Genomic DNA, 14814 nt, shown 5'->3' on the forward strand with positions numbered 1-14814 from the left:
CCTCTGAGAAGTCTTGTATTACAACTGTCTATGTACTCCTCTGAGAAGTATTGTATTACAACTATCTATGTACTCCTCTAACGAGTATTGTAATATAACTATCTATGTACTCCTCTGAGGAGTATTGTATTACAACTATCTATGTACTCCTCTAAGAAGTATTGTATTACAACTGTCTATGTACTCCTCTGAGGAGTATTGTATTACAACTGTCTATGTACTCCTCTGAGGATTATTGTATTACAACTGTCTATGTACTCCTCTGAGAAGTATTGTATTACAACTATCTATGTACTCCTCTAAGAAGTATTGTATTACAACTGTCTATGTACTCCTCTGAGGAGTATTGTATTACAACTGTCTATGTACTCCTCTGAGAAGTATTGTATTACAACTGTCTATGTACTCCTCTGAGAAGTATTGTATTACAACTATCTATGTACTCCTCTTAGAAGTATTGTATGACAACTATCTATGTACTCCTCTGAGGAGTATTGTATTACAACTGTCTATGTATTCCTCTGAGAAGTATTGTATTACAACTGTCTATGTACTCCTCTGAGGAGTATTGTATTACAACTATCTATGTACTCCTCTGAGGAGTCTTGTATTACAACTATCTATGTACTCCTCTGAGAAGTATTGTATTACAACTGTCTATGTACTCCTCTGAGAAGTATTGTATTACAACTGTCTATGTACTCCTCTGAGAAGTATTGTATTACAACTGTCTATGTACTCCTCTGAGAAGTCTTGTATTACAACTGTCTATGTAATCCTCTGAGGAGTATTGTATTACAACTGTCTATGTACTCCTCTGAGAAGTCTTGTATTACAACTGTCTATGTACTCCTCTGAGAAGTCTTGTATTACAACTATCTATGTATTCCTCTGAGAAGTCTTGTATTACAACTATCTATGTACTCCTCGAAGGAGTATTGTATTACAACTGTCTATGTACTCCTCTGAGAAGTATTGTATTACAACTATCTATGTACTCCTCAAAGGAGTATTGTATTACAACTATCTATGTACTCCTCTGAGAAGTCTTGTATTACAACTGTCTATGTACTCCTCTGAGAAGTATTGTATTACAACTATCTATGTACTCCTCTGAGAAGTATTGTATTACAACTGTCTATGTACTCCTCTGAGAAGTGTTCTATTACAACTATCTATGTACTCCTCTGAGAAGTCTTGTATAACAACTATCTATGTACTCCTCTGAGAAGTATTGTATTACAACTGTCTATGTACTCCTCTGAGAAGTATTGTATTACAACTATCTATATACTCCTCTAAGGAGTATTGTAATATAACTATCTATGTACTCCTCTCAGGAGTATTGTATTACAACTGTCTATGTACTCCTCTAAGAAGTATTGTATTACAACTGTCTATGTACTCCTCTGAGGAGTATTGTATTACAACTGTCTATGTACTCCTCTGAGGAGTATTGTATTACAACTGTCTATGTACTCCTCTGAGAAGTATTGTATTACAACTATCTATGTACTCCTCTAAGAAGTATTGTATTACAACAGTCTATGTACTCCTCTGAGGAGTATTGTATTACAACTGTCTATGTACTCCTCTGAGAAGTATTGTATTACAACTGTCTATGTACTCCTCTGAGAAGTATTGTATTACAACTATCTATGTACTCCTCTTAGAAGTATTGTATTACAACTGTCTATGTACTCCTCTGAGGAGTATTGTATTACAACTGGCTATGTACTCCTCTGAGGAGTATTGTATTACAACTATCTATGTACTCCTCTGAGGAGTCTTGTATTACAACTATCTATGTACTCCTCTGAGAAGTATTGTATTACAACTGTCTATGTACTTCTCTGAGAAGTATTGTATTACAACTGTCTATGTACTCCTTTGAGAAGTATTGTATTACAACAGTCTATGTACTCCTCTGAGAAGTCTTGTATTACAACTATCTATGTACTCCTCTGAGGAGTATTGTATTACAACTGTCTATGTACTCCTCTGAGAAGTCTTGTATTACAACTGTCTATGTACTCCTCTGAGAAGTATTGTATTACAACTGTCTATGTACTCCTCGGAGGAGTATTGTATTACAACTATCTATGTACTCCTCTGAGGAGTCTTGTATTACAACTATCTATGTACTCCTCTGAGAAGTATTGTATTACAACTGTCTATGTACTCCTCTGAGAAGTATTGTATTACAACTGTCTATGTACTCCTCTGAGAAGTATTGTATTACAACTGTCTATGTACTCCTCTGAGGAGTATTGTATTACAACTGTCTATGTACTCCTCTGAGAAGTCTTGTATTACAACTGTCTATGTACTCCTCTGAGAAGTATTGTATTACAACTGTCTATGTACTCCTCTGAGAAGTCTTGTATTACAATTATCTATGTACTCCTCTGAGAAGTCTTGTATTACAATTATCTATGTACTCCTCTAAGAAGTATTGTATTACAACTATCTATGTACTCCTCTGAGAAGTCTTGTATTACAACTATCTATGTACTCCTCTGAGAATTCTTGTATTACAACTATCTATGTACTCCTCTAAGAAGTATTGTATTACAACTATCTATGTACTCCTCTGAGAAGTATTGTATTACAACTATCTATGTACTCCTCTGAGAAGTATTGTATTACAACTGTCTATGTACTCCTCTGAGAAGTATTGTATTACAACTATCTATGTACTCCTCTAAGAAGTCTTGTATTACAACTATCTATGTACTCCTCTAAGAAGTATTGTATTACAACTATCTATGTACTCCTCTAAGAAGTCTTGTATTACAACTATCTATGTACTCCTCTAAGAAGTATTGTATTACATCTATCTATGTACTCCTCTGAGAAGTATTGTATTACAACTGTCTATGTACTCCTCTGAGAAGTATTGTATTACAACTGTCTATGTACTCCTCTGAGAAGTGTTGTATTACAACTATCTTTTTACTCCTCTAAGAAGTCTTGTATTACAACTATCTATGTACTCCTCTAAGAAGTATTGTATTACAACTATCTATGTACTCCTCTAAGAAGTCTTGTATTACAACTATCTATGTACTCCTCTAAGAAGTATTGTATTACATCTATCTATGTACTCCTCTGAGAAGTATTGTATTACAACTGTCTATGTACTCCTCTGAGAAGTATTGTATTACAACTGTCTATGTACTCCTCTGAGAAGTGTTGTATTACAACTATCTTTTTACTCCTCTAAGAAGTCTTGTATTACAACTATCTATGTACTCCTCTAAAAAGTCTTGTATTACAACTATCTATGTACTCCTCTAAGAAGTCTTGTATTACAACTGTCTATGTACTCCTCTGAAAGGTCTTGTATTACAACTATCTATGTACTCCTCTGAGGAGTATTGTATTACAACTGTCTATGTACTCCTCTGAAAGGTCTTGTATTACAACTATCAATGTACTCCTCTGAGGAGTATTGTATTACAACTGTCTATGTACTCCTCTGAGAAGTGTTGTATTACAACTATCTATGTACTCCTCTGAGAAGTGTTGTATTACAGCTATCTATGTACTCCTCTGAGAAGTATTGTATTACAACTGTCTATGTACTCCTCTGAGAAGTGTTGTATTACAACTATCTATGTACTCCTCTGAGGAGTGTTGTATTACAACTGTCTATGTACTCCTCTGAGAAGTATAGTATTACAACTATCTTCGTACTCCTCTGAGAAGTCTTGTATTACAACTATGTATGTACTCCTCTAAGAAGTCTTGTATTACAACTATCTATGTACTCCTCTGGGAAGAATTGTATTACAACTATCTATGTACTCCTCTAAGAAGTCTTGTATTACAACTATCTATGTACTCCTCTGGGAAGAATTGTATTACAACTATCTATGTACTCCTCTGAGAAGTGTTCTATTACAACTATCTATGTACTCCTCTGAGAAGTCTTGTATTACAACTGTCTATGTACTCCTCTGAGAAGTGTTGTATTACAACTATCTATGTACTCCTCTAAGAAGTCTTGTATTACAACTATCTATGTACTCCTCTAAGAAGTCTTGTATTACAACTATCTATGTACTCCTCTAAGAAGTCTTGTATTACAACTGTCTATGTACTCCTCTGAAAGGTCTTGTATTACAACTATCTATGTACTCCTCTGAGGAGTATTGTATTACAACTGTCTTTGTACTCCTCTGAGAAGTGTTGTATTACAACTATCTATGTACTCCTCTGAGAAGTGTTGTATTACAGCTATCTATGTACTCCTCTGAGAAGTATTGTATTACAACTGTCTATGTACTCCTCTGAGAAGTGTTGTATTACAACTATCTATGTACTCCTCTGATGAGTGTTGTATTACAACTGTCTATGTACTCCTCTGAGAAGTATTGTATTACAACTGTCTATGTACTCCTCTGAGAAGTCTTGTATTACAACTATCTATGTACTCCTCTAAGAAGTCTTGTATTACAACTATCTATGTACTCCTCTGGGAAGTATTGTATTACAACCTCTCTATGTACTCCTCTGAGAAGTGTTCTATTACAACTATCTATGTACTCCTCTGAGAAGTATTGTATTACAACTGTCTATGTACTCCTCTGAGAAGTATTGTATTACAACTGTCTATGTACTCCTCTGAGGAGTATTGTATTACAACTATCTATGTACTCCTCTGAGACGTGTTGTATTACAACTATCTATGTACTCCTCTGAGACGTGTTGTATTACAACTGTCTATGTACTCCTCTGAGAAGTATTGTATTACAACTGTCTATGTACTCCTCTGAGAAATCTTGTATTACAACTATCTATGTACTCCTCTGAGAAGTGTTGTATTACAACTATCTATGTACTCCTCTGAGAAGTGTTGTATTACAACTATCTATGTAGTCCTCTGAGAAGTATTGTATTACAACTATCTATGTACTCCTCTGAGAAGTCTTGTATTACAACTATCTATGTACTCCTCTGGGAAGTATTGTATTACAACTATCTATGTACTCCTGTGAGAAGTGTTGTATTACAACTATCTATGTACTCCTCTGAGAATTCTTGTATTACAACTATCTATGTACTCCTCTGAGAAGTCTTGTATTACAACTATCTATGTACTCCTCTGGGAAGTATTGTATTACAACTATCTATGTACTCCTCTGAGAAGTGTTCTATTACAACTATCTATGTACTCCTCTGAGAAGTATTGTATTACAACTATCTATGTACTCCTCTGAGGAGTATTGTATTACAACTATCTATGTACTCCTCTGAGACGTGTTGTATTACAACTATCTATGTACTCCTCTGAGACGTGTTGTATTACAACTGTCTATGTACTCCTCTGAGAAGTCTTGTATTACAAGTATCTATGTACTCCTCTGAGAAGTGTTGTATTACAACTATCTATGTACTCCTCTGAGAATTCTTGTATTACAACTATCTATGTACTCCTCTGAGAAGTATTGTATTACAACTGTCTATGTACTCCTCTGAGAAGTCTTGTATTGCAACTATCTATGTACTCCTCTAAGAAGTCTTGTATTACAACTATCTATGTACTCCTCTGAGAAGTCTTGTATTACAACTATCTATGTACTCCTCTGAGAATTCTTGTATTACAACTTTCTATGTACTCCTCTGAGAAGTGTTGAATTACAACTATCTATGTACTCCTCTGAGAAGTATTGTATTACAACTATCTATGTACTCCTCTGAGAAGTATTGTATTACAACTGTCTATGTACTCCTCTGAGAAGTATTGTATTACAACTATCTATGTACTCCTCTGAGAAGTCTTGTATTACAACTGTCTATGTACTCCTCTGAGAAGTATTGTATTGCAACTGTCTATATACTCCTCACTGAAGTATTGTATTACAACTATCTGTGTACCACTGCCACTTGTTTTATGGGAAGATAATGTCTAAACACCCTCTCGTACCTCTTCCGTCAGGGAATTAGCGATCGTGTAGTTGTAACAACATCCCCGGAGAGACTGCGACGCCAGACAGTTGTTGAATTTACCGATTTCTCTGTTGACCAGGTCGTGGAAGTCTTGTTTTGACACCATCCTTCCTAATATAGCCGACTTAAAAAAGTAGTAGGAGTAGAGTCTGAAACAAAGATGTTCATATTGTCTCTCATTTTTTCTCTCGTAGTGTCTTGTTGTCTCTCTCAGAATCGCTTATTGTCTTGCATAGTATCTAGGTGATTCTCTCAGAGTCGCTTATTTTCTTGCATAGTCTCTAGGTGTTTCTCTCAGAGTCGCTTATTTTCTTGCATTGTCTCTTGTTGTCTCTCTCAGAGTCGCTTATTGTCTTGCATAGTCTCTTGTTGTTTCTCTCAGAGTCGCTTATTGTCTTGCATAGTCTCTAGGTGTTTCTCTCAGAGTCGCTTATTGTCTTGCATAGTCTCTAGGTGTTTCTCTCAGAGTCGCTTATTGTCTTGCATAGTCTCTAGGTGTTTCTCAGTGTTTCTCACAGTCCTTCATTGTATCAGAGTCTCTCATATTTTCTCTGTCTTGCATAGTCTTTCTATCATCGTCTATCATAAACTAGCATTATTTGTCTGTATCTCGGCCAGAGTTTCATCGTCTACAGTGTGAACTATGTCTTGTAACTGAATTCTACATGTATATTTTACCAGTCTGTACCTGTCTGTAGGGTTCGTGACTTGCCTGGTGTATGTATACACTGGACTGTACCTGTCTGCAGGGCTCTTGACTTGCTTGGTATGTATATATTTTACCAGACTGTACCTGTCTGCAGGGCTCTTGACTTGCTTGGTGTATGTATACACTGGACTGTACCTGTCTGCAGGGCTCATGACCTGCTTGGTGTGTGTATATTTTACCAGACTGTACCTGTCTGTAGGGTTCGTGACTTGCTTGGTGTATGTATACACTGGACTGTACCTGTCTGCAGGGCTCATGACCTGCTTGGTGTGTGTATATTTTACCAGACTGTACCTGTCTGCAGGGCTCATGACCTGCTTGGTGTGTGTATATTTTACCAGACTGTACCTGTCTGCAGGGCTCATGACCTGCTTGGTGTATGTATACACTGGACTGTACCTGTCTGCAGGGCTCATGACCTGCTTGGTGTGTGTATATTTTACCAGACTGTACCTGTCTGTAGGGTTCGTGACTTGCTTGGTGTATGTATACACTGGACTGTACCTGTCTGCAGGGCTCATGACCTGCTTGGTGTGTGTATATTTTACCAGACTGTACCTGTCTGCGGGGCTCATGACTTGCTTGGCGTGTGTATATTTTACCAGACCGTACCTGTCTGTGGGGTTCCTGAGTGACAGGATGATCTTGGCCCGAGGGTTCAGATGGTGAATGATGTCAGCATTGGTCACACAAGGCTCGGTACACCCTTCGTTGCCAGGCAACATATCCCAAAAGTCAATGTAGGAGAAATATCCCGGGGTGGCATCACCTGTACAAACATATGTATATGTATCCATATTTAGACTGGTAGGTACAGTTTCAAAAATATTTCTATTAAACTGAGTGTTGTAAATGGCAATGAAAGGTTACAATGTATCTATCAACATATATATTGTATCTATCAGAGTGACAGTTCTGACGAACTGTGTATCTATCACTATAAGAGTTGTAATTACCTGTGTATCTAGCAACATATAAATTGTAATAAACTGTATATCTATAAATATCAGAGATGTTTTGAACCATGTATCGATCAATATAAGAATGGCCATGAACCATGTATCGATCAATATAAGAGTTGTTATAAACTATGTGTCTATCAATGTAAGAGTTGTTGTGAACTGTGGATCTATCAATATAAGAGTTGTTGTGAACTATGGATCTATCAATATAAGAGATCTTGTGAACGATGGATCTATCAGTATAAGAGTTGTTGTGAACTATGTATCTATCACTATAGGAGTTGTAATAACCTGTGTATCTAGTCACATATAAATTGTAATAAACTGTATATCTATCAATATCAGAGATGTTTTGAACCATGTATCGATCAATATAAGAATAGCCATGAGCCATGTATCGATCAATATAAGAGTTGTTATAAACTATGTGTCTATCAATGTAAGAGTTGTTGTGAACTATGGATCTATCAATATAAGAGTTGTTGTGAACTATGTATCTATCAATATAAGAGTTGTTGTGAACTATGGATCTATCAATATAAGAGATCTTGTGAACGATGGATCTATCACTATAAGAGTTGTTATAAACTATGTGTCTATCAATGTAAGAGTTGCTGTGAACTGTGGATCTATCAATATAAGAGTTGTTGTGAACTATGGATCTATCAATATAAGAGATCTTGTGAACGATGGATCTATCACTATAAGAGTTGTTGTGAACTATGTATCTATCACTACAAGAGTTGTAATATATAACCTGTGTATCTAGCAACATATAAATTGTAATAAACTGTATATCTATTAATATCAGAGATGTTTTGAACCATGTATCGATCAATATAAGAATGGCCATGAGCCATGTATCGATCAATATAAGAGTTGTTATAAACTATGTGTCTATCAATGTAAGAGTTGTTGTGAACTATGGATCTATCAATATAAGAGTTGTTGTGAACTATGGATCATAACAATATAAGAGATCTTGTGAACGATGGATCTATCAATATAAGAGTTGTTGTGAACTATGTATCTATCACTATAAGAGTTGTAATTACCTGTGTATCTAGCAACATATAAATTGTAATAAACTGTATATCTATAAATATCAGAGATGTTTTGAACCATGTATCGATCAATATAAGAATGGCCATGAGCCATGTATCGATCAATATAAGAGTTGTTATAAACTATGTGTCTATCAATATAAGAGTTGTTGTGAACTATGTATCTATCAATATAAGAGTTGTTGTGAACTATGGATCTATCAATATAAGAGATCTTGTGAACGATGGATCTATCACTATAAGAGTTGTTATAAACTATGTGTCTATCAATGTAAGAGTTGTTGTGAACTGTGGATCTATCAATATAAGAGTTGTTGTGAACTATGGATCTATCAATATAAGAGATCTTGTGAACGATGGATCTATCACTATAAGAGTTGTTGTGAACTATGTATCTATCACTATAAGAGTTGTAATATATAACCTGTGTATCTAGCAACATATAAATTGTAATAAACTGTATATCTATTAATATCAGAGATGTTTTGAACCATGTATCGATCAATATAAGAATGGCCATGAGCCATGTATCGATCAATATAAGAGTTGTTATAAACTATGTGTCTATCAATGTAAGAGTTGTTGTGAACTATGGATCTATCAATATAAGAGTTGTTGTGAACTATGGATCATAACAATATAAGAGATCTTGTGAACGATGGATCTATCAATATAAGAGTTGTTGTGAACTATGTATCTATCACTATAAGAGTTGTAATTACCTGTGTATCTAGCAACATATAAATTGTAATAAACTGTATATCTATAAATATCAGAGATGTTTTGAACCATGTATCGATCAATATAAGAATGGCCATGAGCCATGTATCGATCAATATAAGAGTTGTTATAAACTATGTGTCTATCAATGTAAGAGTTGTTGTGAACTATGGATCTATCAATATAAGAGTTGTTGTGAACTATGGATCTATCAATATAAGAGATCTTGTGAACGATGGATCTATCACTATAAGAGTTGTTGTGAACTATGTATCTATCACTATAAGAGTTGTAATATATAACCTGTGTATCTAGCAACATATAAATTGTAATAAACTGTATATCTATTAATATCAGAGATGTTTTGAACCATGTATCGATCAATATAAGAATGGCCATGAGCCATGTATCGATCAATATAAGAGTTGTTATAAACTATGTGTCTATCAATGTAAGAGTTGTTGTGAACTATGGATCTATCAATATAAGAGTTGTTGTGAACTATGGATCATAACAATATAAGAGATCTTGTGAACGATGGATCTATCAATATAAGAGTTGTTGTGAACTATGTATCTATCACTATAAGAGTTGTAATAACCTGTGTATCTAGCAACATATAAATTGTAATAAACTGTATATCTATCAATATCAGAGATGTTTTGAACCATGTATCGATCAATATAAGAGTGGCCATGAGCCATGTATCGATCAATATAAGAGTTGTTATAAACTATGTGTCTATCAATGTAAGAGTTGTTGTGAACTATTGATCTATCAATATAAGAGTTGTTGTGAACTATGTATCTATCAGTATAAGAGTTGTTGTGAACTATGGATCTATCAGTATAAGAGTTGTTGTGAACTATGGATCTCTCAATATAAGAGATCTTGTGAACGGCTATCAATATGAGAGTTGTTATAAACTATGTATCTATCAATATAAGAGTTGTTATAAACTATGGATCTATCAATATAAGAGTTGTTATAAACTATGTGTCTATCAATGTAAGAGTTGTTGTGAACTGTGGATCTATCAATATAAGAGTTGTTGTGAACTATGGATCTATCAATATAAGAGATCTTGTGAACGATGGATCTATCACTATAAGAGTTGTTGTGAACTATGTATCTATCACTATAAGAGTTGTAATATATAACCTGTGTATCTAGCAACATATAAATTGTAATAAACTGTATATCTATTAATATCAGAGATGTTTTGAACCATGTATCGATCAATATAAGAATGGCCATGAGCCATGTATCGATCAATATAAGAGTTGTTATAAACTATGTGTCTATCAATGTAAGAGTTGTTGTGAACTATGGATCTATCAATATAAGAGTTGTTGTGAACTATGGATCATAACAATATAAGAGATCTTGTGAACGATGGATCTATCAATATAAGAGTTGTTGTGAACTATGTATCTATCACTATAAGAGTTGTAATAACCTGTGTATCTAGCAACATATAAATTGTAATAAACTGTATATCTATCAATATCAGAGATGTTTTGAACCATGTATCGATCAATATAAGAGTGGCCATGAGCCATGTATCGATCAATATAAGAGTTGTTATAAACTATGTGTCTATCAATGTAAGAGTTGTTGTGAACTATTGATCTATCAATATAAGAGTTGTTGTGAACTATGTATCTATCAGTATAAGAGTTGTTGTGAACTATGTATCTATCAGTATAAGAGTTGTTGTGAACTATGTATCTATCAATATAAGAGTTGTTGTGAACTATGTATCTATCACTATAAGAGTTGTTGTGAACTATGTATCTATCAATATAAGAGTTGTTGTGAACTATGGATCTATCACTATATGAGTTGTTGTGAACTATGTATCTATCACTATAAGAGTTGTTGTGAACTATGTATCTATCAGTATAAGAGTTGTTGTGAACTATGGATCTATCACTATAAGAGTTGTTGTGAACTATGTATCTATCAATATAAGAGTTGTTATAAACTATGTATCTATCAGTATAAGAGTTGTTGTGAACTATGTGTCTATCAGTATAAGAGTTGTTGTGAACTATGGATCTATCAATATAAGAGATCTTGTGAACGGCTATCAATATGAGAGTTGTTATAAACTATGTATCTATCAATATAAGAGTTGTTATAAACTATGGATCTATCAATATAAGAGTTGTTATAAACTATGTGTCTATCAATGTAAGAGTTGTTGTGAACTATGGATCTATCAATATAAGAGTTGTTGTGAACTATGGATCTATCAATATAAGAGTTGTTGTGAACTATGGATCTATCAATATAAGAGATCTTGTGAACGGCTATCAATATGAGAGTTGTTATAAACTATGTATCTATCAATATAAGAGTTGTTATAAACTATGTGTCTATCAATATAAGAGTTGTTATAAACTATGTGTCTATCAATGTAAGAGTTGTTGTGAACTATGGATCTATCAATATAAGAGTTGTTGTGAACTATGGATCTATCAATATAAGAGTTGTTGTGAACTATGGATCTATCAATATAAGAGATCTTGTGAACGATGGATCTATCAATATAAGAGTTGTTGTGAACTATGTATCTATCAATATAAGAGTTGTTATAAACTATGTATCTATCAGTATAAGAGTTGTTGTGAACTATGTATCTATCAATATAATAGTTCTTGTGAACTATGTATTCATCAATATAAGAGTTATCCTAAACTATGTATCTACCAATGTAAGAATTGTTGTGAACTACACTAAATGCCATTATAGTGAGACGATACATTAGCGATAGGGCCGTGAAAGTACAGCGAAAGAAGTGCGGTAAAAATGGCTCGTAAACTGCACGATGTATCGAGTTATTGGCGCATACACTGGGCATTAGTGGCGTACGAGTGATGCGAATGTGACGTCTTAGTGGCCCGATAATTGTACAAAAGTTGTACACAACAGTTGAGATGTGTGCGTGTTTGTTGGAAGCATGACACTGACACACGTGGTTTTTCGAATATGAAAAGGAAACAGCTCACATCTGTAACTATTATGCTCACACAAAAACATTTTTGTATAATGTAATAACGCTTGCAGTGGTACGGTTTGTAAAGCAACGTCTACGGGCCGTGGGAAGGCTGCATACTGGAATGCTGCCAGACATTTTGGTGTTAATCAAAACATCGACAATTCCTGGGTTGAGACTAATTAGTCGTTGAACCGTAGTCTAGCGATACGCCAAATCTTGCTTCTACGGCAACGTCAGGCACGCCTAACTAGAGTAGACAGCATCTGAGGTTCTGAAGACAAGATTGGAACAGGATGCTGTTCACAGATGAGTCCAGGATTCAACTGGACAACTCTGATGGAGCACCGTTACGTTTTTCCGTTAGTATATATACGGGCGTAGGCGATATACCAATGTATGGCTGCCCTTTTGCTCAGTTTAGCTACAGAAGCAGTTATCTCTCCTTGTACCACTCTAAGAATTGCACCTAGCTTGTTGACATGGGTAACGACCGTAACTTATACAGGCTATACAAAACTGACTGCAATCATAAAGAAACGATAGTTATAGACGATGATAAACCACAACAATATTTTTTGAAAATAAGCAAGATAATTCATGCTCGCTGTATAACACACGTGGTTTTTTTAAATGTGAACAGCAAACATCTCACATTTGTTACTATAATGCTCATGCAAAAACAGTTTTGTATAACGCTCATGCAGTGGTACGGCGCCGTCTACGTCAACGTCTACGCGCCGCGGGAATGTTGCGTACGGGAATGTTGCCAATTGTAATAACGGTCGTTGTATAAAACAGTGAGTGAGGGAGTCTGGTTTTACACGGCTTTTATCAATATTCCAGCAATATCCCCATAAATGGGCGTCACGCATTGTACCCATGTGGGGAATCGAACCCAGGTCATCGGCGTGTCGATGCGAACGCTTTTACCACTAGGCTACCCCTCCGCCCCCGCGGTATAACATCTGACGTGAGTCGCATAAAAAACCACGTATTTCACTCGCGATACAAGAGATAAGGTACAAGCAACAAACTCACTTGTGATATAAGGATTCACAGTGTTGTGTTTGTGCTTCTTCTGTATGAAGTTGGCGCTCTTCTGCAGCAGATTCAGATACGTCTCGAAGGAAGAACACGATTCCCCTGAGATAAAAGACGACATGAATTGACAACAGATCTACGTGGCCTATACTACAGTTACAGTTAAAGCCAATACTAGAATTCTACATTTACGACAAACATGAAAAGAATAGCAATCATGAATTGCCTTTCACAAAAAAGAACATCTAGTTTGTAATTACAAACATTGAATATTTGAATATTTCAAAGTAATTTCTCTTTAAAAAGTTTACTGAAGATACATCCCTTATGACGATCTTTTTCCCCCAAACAAAGAATGAGTGGGCCAAACTCGCTATGGTGAAGACACACATAACCATGCACAACCGGGACACAGCCTTGAACATAGCTAAACTAGCTATAGTCAATACACAACAGACATACCCGACCCGTGAAGATCCGGGGTTGAATAAGTCTTCAGCAACCCATGCTAGCCGTAAAAGGCGACTTCGCTTGTCGTAAGAGGCGACTGACGGAGTCGGGTGGTCAGGCTCGCTGACTTGGATGATGCATGTCATCCCAATTACGAGGATCGATGCTCATGATATTACTAACTAGATTCTCTGGTCAAGACTCGATTATTTACAGACCGATATCATACAGCTGGAATATTGGTGAGTGCGGCGTTAAACACTAAACCAAACAACCATAGACATAACCATTCCTGACAATGAAGGGAACACAGCCCACCTCGCTCTCGTCAAAACACACATGGATATACCTAGTCGTGATATGAAGCGAACACAGCCCACCTCGCTCTCGTCAAAACACACATGGACATACCTAGTCGTGACATGAAGGGAACACAGCCCACCTCGCTCTCGTCAAAACACACATGGATATACCTAGTCGTGATATGAAGCGAACACAGTCCACCTCTCTCTCGTCAAAACACACATGGATATACCTAGTCGTGATATGAAGGGAACACAGCCCACCTCGCTCTCGTCAAAACACACATGGATATACCTAGTCGTGATATAAAGGGAACACAGCCAACCTCGCTCTCGTCAAAACACACATGGATATACCTAGTCGTGATATGAAGCAAACACAGCCCACCTCGCTCTCGTCAAAACACACATCGATATACCTAGTCGTGATATCAAGGGAACACAGCCCACCTCGCTCTCGTCAAAACACACATGGATAAACCTAGTCGTGATATGAAGGGAACACAGCCCACCTCGCTCTCGTCAAAACACACATGGATATACCTAGTCGCGATATGAAGGGAACACAGCCCACCTCGCTCTCGTCAAAACACACATGGATATACCT

General features: G+C 35.9%; 1 protein-coding gene across 1 annotated transcript in view; it reads right to left on the reverse strand.

Annotated features, from left to right (window-relative positions):
* LOC124149678 (carbohydrate sulfotransferase 15-like) overlaps positions 1-14814 on the reverse strand; it is a 78047-nt gene that overhangs the window by 6638 nt on the left and 56595 nt on the right. The window contains exons 3-5 of the mRNA XM_048398169.1: positions 13453-13557; positions 7277-7433; positions 5933-6104 (exon numbers count right to left, since the gene is read on the reverse strand). Of these exons, the coding sequence (XP_048254126.1) occupies positions 5933-6104; positions 7277-7433; positions 13453-13557 (434 nt within the window). The remainder of the gene's footprint in view (positions 1-5932; positions 6105-7276; positions 7434-13452; positions 13558-14814) is intronic.

The sequence above is a fragment of the Haliotis rufescens genome, unplaced genomic scaffold, assembly GCF_023055435.1.
Source record: "Haliotis rufescens isolate VD_foot unplaced genomic scaffold, xgHalRufe1.0.p SCAF_18, whole genome shotgun sequence".
In the NCBI taxonomy this organism is placed as follows: domain Eukaryota; kingdom Metazoa; phylum Mollusca; class Gastropoda; order Lepetellida; family Haliotidae; genus Haliotis; species Haliotis rufescens.